We start from the raw sequence: 12,345 nt of genomic DNA, 5'->3' as shown, positions 1-12,345 counted from the left end.
CACTGTCCCTGTAACACTGACTAGACACTGTATCACTGACTAGACACTGTATCACTGACTAGACACTGTATCACTGACTAGACACTGTATCACTGACTAGACACTGTATCACTGACTAGACACTGTATCACTGACTAGACACTGTATCACTGACTAGACACTGTATCACTGACTAGACACTGTAACACTGACTAGACACTGTCCCTGTATCACTGACTAGACACTGTATCACTGACTAGACACTGTATCACTGACTAGACACTGTAACACTGACTAGACACTGTCCCTGTATCACTGACTAGACACTGTATCACTGACTAGACACTGTATCACTGACTAGACACTGTATCACTGACTAGACACTGTCCCTGTATCACTGACTAGACACTGTCCCTGTAACACTGACTAGACACTGTATCACTGACTAGACACTGTCTCCTGTCCCTGTATCACTGACTAGACACTGTCTCCTGTCCCTGTATCACTGACTAGACACTGTCCCTGTATCACTGACTAGACACTGTATCACTGACTAGACACTGTCTCCTGTCCCTGTATCACTGACTAGACACTGTATCACTGACTCTGTATCACTGACTAGACACTGTCCCTGTATCACTGACTAGACACTGTATCACTGACTAGACACTGTATCACTGACTAGACACTGTATCACTGACTAGACACTGTCCCTGTATCACTGACTAGACACTGTCCCTGTATCACTGACTAGACACTGTCCCTGTATCACTGACTAGACACTGTATCACTGACTAGACACTGTCCCTGTATCACTGACTAGACACTGTATCACTGACTAGACACTGTCCCTGTATCACTGACTAGACACTGTCCCTGTATCACTGACTAGACACTGTCCCTGTGTGTGTGTGTGTCTATGTGTGTGTGTGTGTGTCTATGTGTGTGTGTGTGTGTCTATGTGTGTGTGTGTGTGTCTATGTGTGTGTGTGTGTGTCTATGTGTGTGTGTGTGTGTCTATGTGTGTGTGTGTGTGTGTCTATGTGTGTGTGTGTGTGTCTATGTGTGTGTGTGTGTGTGTCTATGTGTGTGTGTGTGTGTGTCTATGTGTGTGTGTGTGTGTCTATGTGTGTGTGTGTGTGTGTCTATGTGTGTGTGTGTGTGTGTGTCTATGTGTGTGTATGTGTGTCTGTGTGTGTGTGTGTGTCTATGTGTGTGTGTGTGTGTCTATGTGTGTGTGTGTGTGTCTATGTGTGTGTGTGTGTGTCTATGTGTGTGTGTGTGTGTGTGTCTATGTGTGTGTGTGTGTGTCTATGTGTGTGTGTGTGTCTATGTGTGTGTGTGTGTGTGTCTATGTGTGTGTGTGTGTGTGTGTATGTGTGTGTGTGTGTGTGTGTGTCTTTGTGTGTGTCTGTGTGTGTCTATGTGTGTGTGTGTGTGTGTGTGTGTGTGTGTGTGTGTGTGTGTGTGTGTGTGTGTGTGTGTGTGTGTGTGTGTGTGTGTGTGTGTGTGTGTGTGTGTGTGTGTGTGTGTTACTCACTAAGAGCTGCAGAGGCTGAAGTCAGCGTCGTAGCTGTAGGTCATGTCAGTCAGACAGCTGTCACCTGGGAGAAGAACACAACACAAATACCCTGTCACCTGGGAGAAGAACACAACACAAATACCCTGTCACCTGGGAGAAGAACAACACTGTTCAGCATCAAATACCCTGCCACCTGGGAGAAGAACACAACACAAATACCCTGCCACCTGGGAGAAGAACACAACACAAATACCCTGTCACCTGGGAGAAGAACACAACACAAATACCCTGTCACCTGGGAGAAGAACACAACACAAATACCCTGTCACCTGGGAGAAGAACACAACACAAATACCCTGTCACCTGGGAGAAGAACACAACACAAATACCCTGTCACCTGGGAGAAGAACAACACTGTTCATCATCAAATACCCTGCCACCTGGGAGAAGAACAACACTGTTCAACATCAAATACCCTGTCACCTGGGAGAAGAACACAACAACACTGTTCATCATCAAATACCCTGTCACCTGGGAGAAGAACAACACTGTTCATCATCAAATACCCTGCCACCTGGGAGAAGAACACAACAACACTGTTCATCATCAAATACCCTGCCACCTGGGAGAAGAACATCACTGTTCATCATCAAATACCCTGCCACCTGGGAGAAGAACATCACTGTTCATCATCAAATACCCTGTCACCTGGGAGAAGAACATCACTGTTCATCATCAAATACCCTGCCACCTGGGAGAAGAACACAACACAAATACCCTGTCACCTGGGAGAAGAACACAACAACACTGTTCATCATCAAATACCCTGTCACCTGGGAGAAGAACAACACTGTTCATCATCAAATACCCTGCCACCTGGGAGAAGAACATCACTGTTCATCATCAAATACCCTGCCACCTGGGAGAAGAACATCACTGTTCATCATCAAATACCCTGTCACCTGGGAGAAGAACATCACTGTTCATCATCAAATACCCTGCCACCTGGGAGAAGAACATCACTGTTCATCATCAAATACCCTGCCACCTGGGAGAAGAACACAACACAAATACCCTGCCACCTGGGAGAAGAACACAACATCACTGTTCATCATCAAATACCCTGCCTATCCCAAACGCCAGCCTCTTCTCTATGTAGTACACCAGGGCCCTCTATGTAGTACACCAGGGCCCTCTATGTAGTCTCTATGTAGTACACCAGGGCCCTCTATGTAGTACATCAGGGCCCTCTATGTAGTCTCTATGTAGTACACCAGGGCCCTCTATGTAGTCTCTATGTAGTACACCAGGGCCCTCTATGTAGTACACCAGGGCCCTCTATGTAGTCTCTATGTAGTACACCAGGGCCCTCTATGTAGTCTCTATGTAGTACACCAGGGCCCTCTATGTAGTCTCTATGTAGTACATCAGGGCCCTCTATGTAGTCTCTATGTAGTACACCAGGGCCCTCTATGTAGTCTCTATGTAGTACACCAGGGCCCTGCCCTCTATGTAATACATCAGGGCCCTCTATGTAGTCTCTATGTAGTACACCAGGGCCCTCTATGTAGTCTCTATGTAGTACACCTGGTCTAGTCAAACATAGTGCACTGTGTAGGCCATAAGGCACAATTCGGGATGCAGATTCAGAGAAAGAAACGCCATCTACATCCCTCTCCTTTCAGTACTTAATAAAAACCCTCAGAAAATGCTTCGTACATCTTGTTCTGGTCAGGGCTGGCCCTCTCTCTCTCGAATCTTGAAACGTGTGAAATTAAACATGAAATTAACACACACTTAATGAATGTAAAAAATGGCTCAACTTACCTCTCTCTGCCCTATTGTCCCCCGATGTTTGACAGTCCAGTATTTCAGAACTATTCCATGTGTACAGTACAATGTGTGTCTGTCTACATTAAGGCAGTGTGTCTATCTACATTAAGGCAGTGTGTCTGTCTACATTAAGGCAGTATGTCTGTCTACATTAAGGCAGTGTGTCTGTCTACATTAAGGCAGTGTCTACATTAAGGCAGTGTGTCTGTCTACATTAAGGCAGTGTGTCTGTCTACATTAAGGCAGTGTGTCTGTCTACATTAAGGCAGTGTGTCTGTCTACATTAAGGCAGTGTGTCTGTCTACATTAAGGCAGTATGTCTGTCTACATTAAGGCAGTGTGTCTGTCTACATTAAGGCAGTATGTCTGTCTACATTAAGGCAGTGTGTCTGTCTACATTAAGGCAGTGTGTCTGTCTACATTAAGGCAGTGTGTCTGTCTACATTAAGGCAGTGTGTCTGTCTACATTAAGGCAGTGTGTCTGTCTACATTAAGGCAGTGTGTCTGTCTACATTAAGGCAGTGTGTCTGTCTACATTAAGGCAGTATGTCTGTCTACATTAAGGCAGTGTGTCTGTCTACATTAAGGCAGTGTGTCTGTCTACATTAAGGCAGTATGTCTGTCTACATTAAGGCAGTATGTCTGTCTACATTAAGGCAGTATGTCTGTCTACATTAAGGCAGTGTGTCTGTCTACATTAAGGCAGTGTGTCTGTCTACATTAAGGCAGTGTGTCTGTCTACATTAAGGCAGTGTGTCTGTCTACATTAAGGCAGTGTGTCTGTCTACATTAAGGCAGTGTGTCTGTCTACATTAAGGCAGTATGTCTGTCTACATTAAGGCAGTGTGTCTACATTAAGGCAGTGTGTCTGTCTACATTAAGGCAGTGTGTCTGTCTACATTAAGGCAGTGTGTCTGTCTACATTAAGGCAGTGTGTCTGTCTACATTAAGGCAGTGTGTCTGTCTACATTAAGGCAGTATGTCTGTCTACATTAAGGCAGTGTGTCTGTCTACATTAAGGCAGTGTGTCTGTCTACATTAAGGCAGTGTGTCTGTCTACATTAAGGCAGTGTGTCTGTCTACATTAAGGCAGTGTGTCTGTCTACATTAAGGCAGTGTGTCTGTCGACATTAAGGCAGTGTCTACATTAAGGCAGTGTGTCTGTCTACATTAAGGCAGTGTCTACATTAAGGCAGTGTCTACATTAAGGCAGTGTGTCTACATTAAGGCAGTGTGTCTGTCTACATTAAGGCAGTGTGTCTGTCTACATTAAGGCAGTGTGTCTGTCTACATTAAGGCAGTGTGTCTGTCTACATTAAGGCAGTATGTCTGTCTACATTAAGGCAGTGTGTCTGTCTACATTAAGGCAGTGTGTCTGTCTACATTAAGGCAGTGTGTCTGTCTACATTAAGGCAGTGTGTCTGTCTACATTAAGGCAGTATGTCTGTCTACATTAAGGCAGTGTGTATGTCTACATTAAGGCAGTATGTCTGTCTACATTAAGGCAGTGTGTCTGTCTACATTAAGGCAGTGTGTCTGTCTACATTAAGGCAGTGTGTCTGTCTACATTAAGGCAGTGTGTCTGTCTACATTAAGGCAGTGTGTCTGTCTACATTAAGGCAGTGTGTCTGTCTACATTAAGGCAGTGTGTCTGTCTACATTAAGGCAGTGTGTCTGTCTACATTAAGGCAGTGTGTCTGTCTACATTAAGGCAGTGTGTCTGTCTACATTAAGGCAGTATGTCTGTCTACATTAAGGCAGTGTGTCTGTCTACATTAAGGCAGTGTGTCTACATTAAGGCAGTGTGTCTGTCTACATTAAGGCAGTGTCTACATTAAGGCAGTGTCTACATTAAGGCAGTGCGTCTGTCTACATTAAGGCAGTGTGTCTGTCTACATTAAGGCAGTGTGTCTGTCTACATTAAGGCAGTGTGTCTGTCTACATTAAGGCAGTGTGTCTGTCTACATTAAGGCAGTATGTCTGTCTACATTAAGGCAGTGTGTCTGTCTACATTAAGGCAGTGTGTCTGTCTACATTAAGGCAGTGTGTCTGTCTACATTAAGGCAGTGTGTCTGTCTACATTAAGGCAGTGTGTCTGTCTACATTAAGGCAGTGTGTCTGTCTACATTAAGGCAGTGTGTCTGTCTACATTAAGGCAGTATGTCTGTCTACATTAAGGCAGTGTGTCTGTCTACATTAAGGCAGTGTGTCTGTCTACATTAAGGCAGTATGTCTGTCTACATTAAGGCAGTGTGTCTGTCTACATTAAGGCAGTATGTCTGTCTACATTAAGGCAGTGTGTCTGTCTACATTAAGGCAGTGTGTCTGTCTACATTAAGGCAGTGTGTCTGTCTACATTAAGGCAGTATGTCTGTCTACATTAAGGCAGTGTGTCTGTCTACATTAAGGCAGTATGTCTGTCTACATTAAGGCAGTGTGTCTGTCTACACTAAGGCTTGTGTACTTCTGAATGAATGTCTATGTACCATTGATTATGGATGTGTTATCTAAGTCTGTGTTTCTGAACTGATTACATTATTAATGACATGTTGCCCCTATTCTTGATGAAGGATGTGAATGAACTCAGTGGTTTGAAACCACGAAACGAACCAACATAGTGCTGTTAAAATAGCTCTGCGGTCGAAGACAACATTTTTCCCGAGATGAAATTATAAGCTATGAGGAGGTTGTGTGTATACTGTCCTGCATGAATGATGACTTATGACTGTGTACCAGTTGAGAGGGTTGTATTTCTCATTTCTAAACTGGGTGGTTCGAGCCCTGAATGCTGATTAGGGTGTATATTAGACCGTATACCACGGGTATGACGAAACATGGATTTTCTACTGCTCTAATTATGTTGGTAACCCAGTTTATAATAGCAATAAGGCACCTCAGCCGTGGTCTATTGGCCATACACCACACACCCTCGTGGTAAGAACAGCCCTTAACCCCCTCGCGGTAAGAACAGCCCTTAACCATGGTCTATTGGCCATATACCATACCCCCTCGTGGTAAGAACAGCCCTTAACCCCCTCGTGGTAAGAACAGCCCTTAACCCCCTCGTGGTAAGAACAGCCCTTAACCCCCTCGTGGTAAAAACAGCCCTTAACCCCTCATGGTAAGAACATGCTTTCCTGAGGACGGCTCACCTCTCACAGTTCTGGGCGACTTTAACCTCCCCACGTCTACCTTTGACTCATTCCTCTCTGCCTCCTTCTTTCCACTCCTCTCCTCTTTTGACCTCACCCTCTCACCTTCCCCCTACTCACAAGGCAGGCAATACGCTTGACCTCATCTTTACTACATTTACATTACATTTAAGTCATTTAGCAGACGCTCTTATCCAGAGCGACTTACAAATTGGTGCATACACCTTATGACAACCAGTGGAACAGCCACTTGCATCTAAATCTTGTTGGGGGAGAAGGATTACCTACCCTTACTTACCCTATCCTAGGTATTCCTTGAAGAGGTGGGGTTTCAGGTGTCTCCGGAAGGTGGTGATTGACTCCGCTGTCCTGGCGTCGTGAGGGAGTTTGTTCCACCATTGGGGGCCAGAGCAGCGAACAGTTTTGACTGGGCTGAGCGGGAACTGTACTTCCTCAGTGGTAGGGAGGCGAGCAGGCCAGAGGTGGATGAACGCAGTGCCCTTGTTTGGGTGTAGGGCCTGATCAGAGCCTGGAGGTACTGAGGTGCCGTTCCCCTCACAGCTCCGTGGCGAGCACCATGGTCTTGTAGCGGATGCGAGCTTCAACTGGAAGCCAGTGGAGAGAGCGGAGGAGCGGGGTGACGTGAGAGAACTTGGGAAGGTTGAACACCAGACGGGCTGCGGCGTTCTGGATGAGTTGTAGGGTTTAATGGCACAGGCAGGGAGCCCAGCCAACAGCGAGTTGCAGTAATCAAGACGGGAGATGACAAGTGCCTGGATTAGGACCTGCGCCGCTTCCTGTGTGAGGCAGGGTCGTACTCTGCGGATGTTGTAGAGCATGAACCTACAGGAACGGGACACCGCCTTGATGTTAGTTGAGAACGTCAGGGTGTTGTCCAGGATCACGCCAAGGTTCTTAGCGCTCTGGGAGGAGGACACAATGGAGTTGTCAACCGTGATGGCGAGATCATGGAACGGGCAGTCCTTCCCCGGGAGGAAGAGGAGCTCCGTCTTGCTGAGGTTCAGCTTGAGGTGGTGATCCGTCATCCACACTGATATGTCTGCCAGACATGCAGAGATGCGATTCGCCACCTGGTCATCAGAAGGGGAAAGGAGAAGATTAATTGTGTGTCGTCTGCATAGCAATGATAGGAGAGACCATGTGAGGTTATGACAGAGCCCAGTGACTTGGTGTATAGCGAGAATAAGAGAGGGCCTAGAACAGAGCCCTGGGGACACCAGTGGTGAGAGCGCGTGGTGAGGAGACAGATTCTCGCCACGCCACCTGGTAGGAGCGACCTGTCAGGTAGGACGCAATCAAGCGTGGGCCGCGCCGGAGATGCCCAACTCGGAGAGGGTGGAGAGGAGGATCTGATGGTTCACAGTATCGAAGGCAGCCGATAGGTCTAGAAGGATGAGAGCAGAGGAGAGAGTTAGCTTTAGCAGTGCGGAGCGCCTCCGTGATACAGAGAAGAGCAGTCTCAGTTGAATGACTAGTCTTGAAACCTGACTGATTTGGATCAAGAAGGTCATTCTGAGAGAGATAGCGGTAGAGCTGGCCAAGGACGGCACGCTCAAGAGTTTTGGAGAGAAAAGAGAGAAGGGATACTGGTCTGTAGTTGTTGACATCGGAGGGATCGAGTGTAGGTTTTTCAGAAGGGGTGCAACTCTCGCTCTCTTGAAGACGGGAGGGACGTAGCCAGCGGTCAGGGATGAGTTGATGAGCGAGGTGAGGTAAGGGAGAAGGTCTCCGGAAATGGTCTGGAGAAGAGAGGAGGGGATAGGGTCAAGCGGGCAGGTTGTTGGGCGGCCGGCCGTCACAAGACGCGAGATTTCATCTGGAGAGAGAGGGGAGAAAGAGGTCAGAGCATAGGGTAGGGCAGTGTGAGCAGAACCAGCGGTGTCGTTTGACTTAGCAAACGAGGATCGGATGTCATCGACCTTCTTTTCAAAATGGTTGACGAAGTCATCTGCAGAGAGGGAGGAGGGAGGGGGGAGGATTCAGGAGGGAGGAGAAGGTGGCAAAGAGCTTCCTAGGGTTAGAGGCAGATGCTTGGAACTTAGAATGGTAGAAAGTGGCTTTAGCAGCAGAGACAGAGGAGGAAAATGTAGAGAGGAGGGAGTGAAAGGATGCCAGGTCCGCAGGGAGGCGAGTTTTCCTCCATTTCCGCTCGGCTGCCCGGAGCCCTGTTCTTCCACTAACCTCATTGCAACTCCCCTCCAAGTCTCCGACCACTACCTTGTATCCTTTTCCCTCTCGCTCTCATCAACACTTCCCACACTGCCCCTACTCGGATGGTATCGCGCCGTCCCAACCTTCGCTCTCTCTCCCCGCTACTCTCTCCTCTTCCATCCTATCATCTCTTCCCTCTGCTCAAACTTTCTCCAACCTATCTCCTGATTCTGCCTCCTCAACCCTCCTCTCCTCCCCTTACTGCATCCTTTGACTCTCTATGTCCCCTATCCTCCAGGCCGGCTCGGTCCTCCCCTCCCGCTCCGTGGCTCGACGACTCATTGCGAGCTCACAGAACAGGGCTCCGGGCAGCCGAGCGGAAATGGAGGAAAACTTGCCTCCCTGCGGACCTGGCATCCTTTCACTCCCTCCTCTCTACATTTTCCTCCTCTGTCTCTGCTGCTAAAGCCACTTTCTACCATTCTAAATTCCAAGCATCTGCCTCTAACCCTAGGAAGCTCTTTGCCACCTTCTCCTCCCTCCTGAATCCTCCCCCTCCTCCCTCTCTGCAGATGACTTCGTCAACCATTTTGAAAAGAAGGTCGATGACATCCGATCCTCGTTTGCTAAGTCAAACGACACCGCTGGTTCTGCTCACACTGCCCTACCCTATGCTCTGACCTCTTTCTCCCCTCTCTCTCCAGATGAAATCTCGCGTCTTGTGACGGCCGGCCGCCCAACAACCTGCCCGCTTGACCCTATCCCCTCCTCTCTTCTCCAGACCATTTCCGGAGACCTTCTCCCTTACCTCACCTCGCTCATCAACTCATCCCTGACCGCTGGCTACGTCCCTCCCGTCTTCAAGAGAGCGAGAGTTGCACCCCTTCTGAAAAACCTACACTCGATCCCTCCAATGTCAACAACTACAGACCAGTATCCCTTCTCTCTTTTCTCTCCAAAACTCTTGAGCGTGCCGTCCTTGGCCAGCTCTACCGCTATCTCTCTCAGAATGACCTTCTTGATCCAAATCAGTCAGGTTTCAAGACTAGTCATTCAACTGAGACTGCTCTTCTCTGTATCACGGAGGCGCTCCCGCACTGCTAAAGCTAACTCTCTCTCTCTGCTCTCATCCTTCTAGACTTATCGGCTGCCTTCGATACTGTGAACCATCAGATCCTCCTCTCCACCCTCTCCGAGTTGGGCATCTCCGGCGCGGCCCACGCTTGGTTGCGTCCTACCTGACAGGTCGCTCCTACCAGGTGGCGTGGCGAGAATCTGTCTCCTCACCACGCGCTCTCACCACTGGTGTCCCCAGGGCTCTGTTCTAGGCCCTCTCTTATTCTCGCTATACACCAAGTCACTTGGCTCTGTCATAACCTCACATGGTCTCTCCTATCATTGCTATGCAGACGACACACAATTAATCTTCTCCTTTCCCCCTTCTGATGACCAGGTGGCGAATCGCATCTCTGCATGTCTGGCAGACATATCAGTGTGGATGACGGATCACCACCTCAAGCTGAACCTCAGCAAGACGGAGCTCCTCTTCCTCCCGGGGAAGGACTGCCCGTTCCATGATCTCGCCATCACGGTTGACAACTCCATTATGTCCTCCTCCCAGAGCGCTAAGAACCTTGGCGTGATCCTGGACAACACCCTGACGTTCTCAACTAACATCAAGGCGGTGTCCCGTTCCTGTAGGTTCATGCTCTACAACATCCGCAGAGTACGACCCTGCCTCACACAGGAAGCGGCGCAGGTCCTAATCCAGGCACTTGTCATCTCCCGTCTTGATTACTGCAACTCGCTGTTGGCTGGGCTCCCTGCCTGTGCCATTAAACCCCTACAACTCATCCAGAACGCCGCAGCCCGTCTGGTGTTCAACCTTCCCAAGTTCTCTCACGTCACCCCGCTCCTCCGCTCTCTCCACTGGCCTCCAGTTGAAGCTCGCATCCGCTACAAGACCATGGTGCTCGCCTACGGAGCTGTGAGGGAACGGCACCTCAGTACCTCCAGGCTCTGATCAGGCCCTACACCCAAACAAGGGCACTGCGTTCATCCACCTCTGGCCTGCTCGCCTCCCTACCACTGAGGAAGTACAGTTCCCGCTCAGCCCAGTCAAAACTGTTCGCTGCTCTGGCCCCCAATGGTGGAACAAACCCCTCACGACGCCAGGACAGCGGAGTCAATCACCACCTTCCGGAGACACCTGAAACCCCACCTCTTCAAGGAATACCTAGGATAGGGGTAAGTAAGGGTAAGTAATCCTTCTCACCCCCCTTCTCCCCCAAAAAAAAAAAAAAAGATTTAGATGCAAGTGGCTGTTCCACTGGATGTCATAAGGTGTATGCACCAATTTGTAAGTCGCTCTGGATAAGAGCGTCTGCTAAATGACTTAAATGTAAATGTAAATGTAACAGCCCTTAAACCCCTCGTGGTAATAACAGCCCTTAACCCCTCGTGGTAAGAACAGCCCTTAACCATGGTCTATTGGCCATATACCACACCCCCTCGTGGTAAGAACAGCCCTTAACCCCCTCGTGGTAAGAACAGCCCTTAACCCCCTCGTGGTAAGAACAGCCCTTAACCCCCTCGTGGTAAGAACAGCCCTTAACCCCCTCGTGGTAAAAACAGCCCTTAACCCCTCATGGTAAGAACAGCCCTTAACCCCCTCGTGGTAAGAACAGCCCTTAACCCCCTCGTGGTAAGAACAGCCCTTAACCATGGTCTATTGGCCATATACCACACCCCCTCGTGGTAAGAACAGCCCTTAACCCCCTCGTGGTAAGAACAGCCCTTAACCCCCTCGTGGTAAAAACAGCCCTTAACCCCCTCGTGGTAAGAACAGCCCTCAACCCCCTCGTGGTAAGAACAGCCCTTAACCCCCTCGTGGTAAGAACAGCCCTTAACCCCCTCGTGGTAAGAACAGCCCTCAACCCCCTCGTGGTAAGAACAGCCCTTAACCCCCTCGTGGTAAGAACAGAGCTTAACCCCCTTGTGGTAAGAACAGCCCTTAACCCCCTCGTGGTAAGAACAGCCCTTAACCCCCTCGTGGTAAGAACAGCCCTTAAACCGTGGACTATTGGCCATATACTACCACACCCCCTCGTGGTAAGAACAGCCCTTAACCCCCTCGTGGTAAGAACAGCCCTTAACCCCCTCGTGGTAAGAACATCCCTTAACCCCCTCGTGGTAAGAACAGCCCTCAACCCCCTCGTGGTAAGAACAGCCCTTAACCGTGGTCTATTGGCCATATACCACACCCCCTCGTGGTAAGAACAGCCCTTAACCCCTCGTGGTAAGAACAGCCCTTAACCCCTCGTGGTAAAAACAGCCCCTAACCCCTCGTGGTAAGAACATCCCTTAACCCCCTCGTGGTAAGAACAGCCCTTAACCGTGGTCTATTGGCCATATACCACACCCCCGTGGTAAAAACAGCCCTTAACCCCCGTGGTAAAAACAGCCCTTAACCCCCTCGTGGTAAGAACAGCCCTTAACCCCTCGTGGTAAGAACAGCCCTTAACTGTGGTATATTTGCCATATACCACACCCCTCGTGGTAAAAACAGCCCTTAACCCCTCGTGGTAAGAACAGCCCTTAACCCCCTCGTGGTAAGAACAGCCCTCAACCCCTCGTGGTAAGAACAGCCCTCAACCCCTCGTGGTAAGAACAGCCCTCAACCCCCTC

At 49.1% G+C, this 12,345-nt stretch overlaps 1 protein-coding gene and 1 long non-coding RNA gene across 2 annotated transcripts in view; both read right to left on the bottom strand.

The window, feature by feature from the left end:
* ccm2l (CCM2 like scaffold protein) overlaps positions 1–12,345 on the bottom strand; it is a 127,553-nt gene that overhangs the window by 83,351 nt on the left and 31,857 nt on the right. The window contains 1 exon segment of the mRNA XM_052482624.1: positions 1,520–1,583. Coding sequence (XP_052338584.1) covers positions 1,520–1,583 — 64 coding nt within the window.
* Positions 1,905–2,657, bottom strand: LOC127912369 (uncharacterized). The gene is made up of 3 exons (XR_008082085.1): positions 2,124–2,657; positions 2,033–2,075; positions 1,905–1,941 (listed from the first exon to the last, which is right to left on the bottom strand). It is a non-coding gene; the product is annotated as an uncharacterized LOC127912369 (long non-coding RNA).

Source organism: Oncorhynchus keta, chromosome 27, assembly GCF_023373465.1.
Source record: "Oncorhynchus keta strain PuntledgeMale-10-30-2019 chromosome 27, Oket_V2, whole genome shotgun sequence".
NCBI lineage: Eukaryota > Metazoa > Chordata > Actinopteri > Salmoniformes > Salmonidae > Oncorhynchus > Oncorhynchus keta.
The sequence above is the reverse complement of the archived record's forward strand: the minus strand, read 5'-3'. Positions and strand labels throughout refer to the sequence as shown.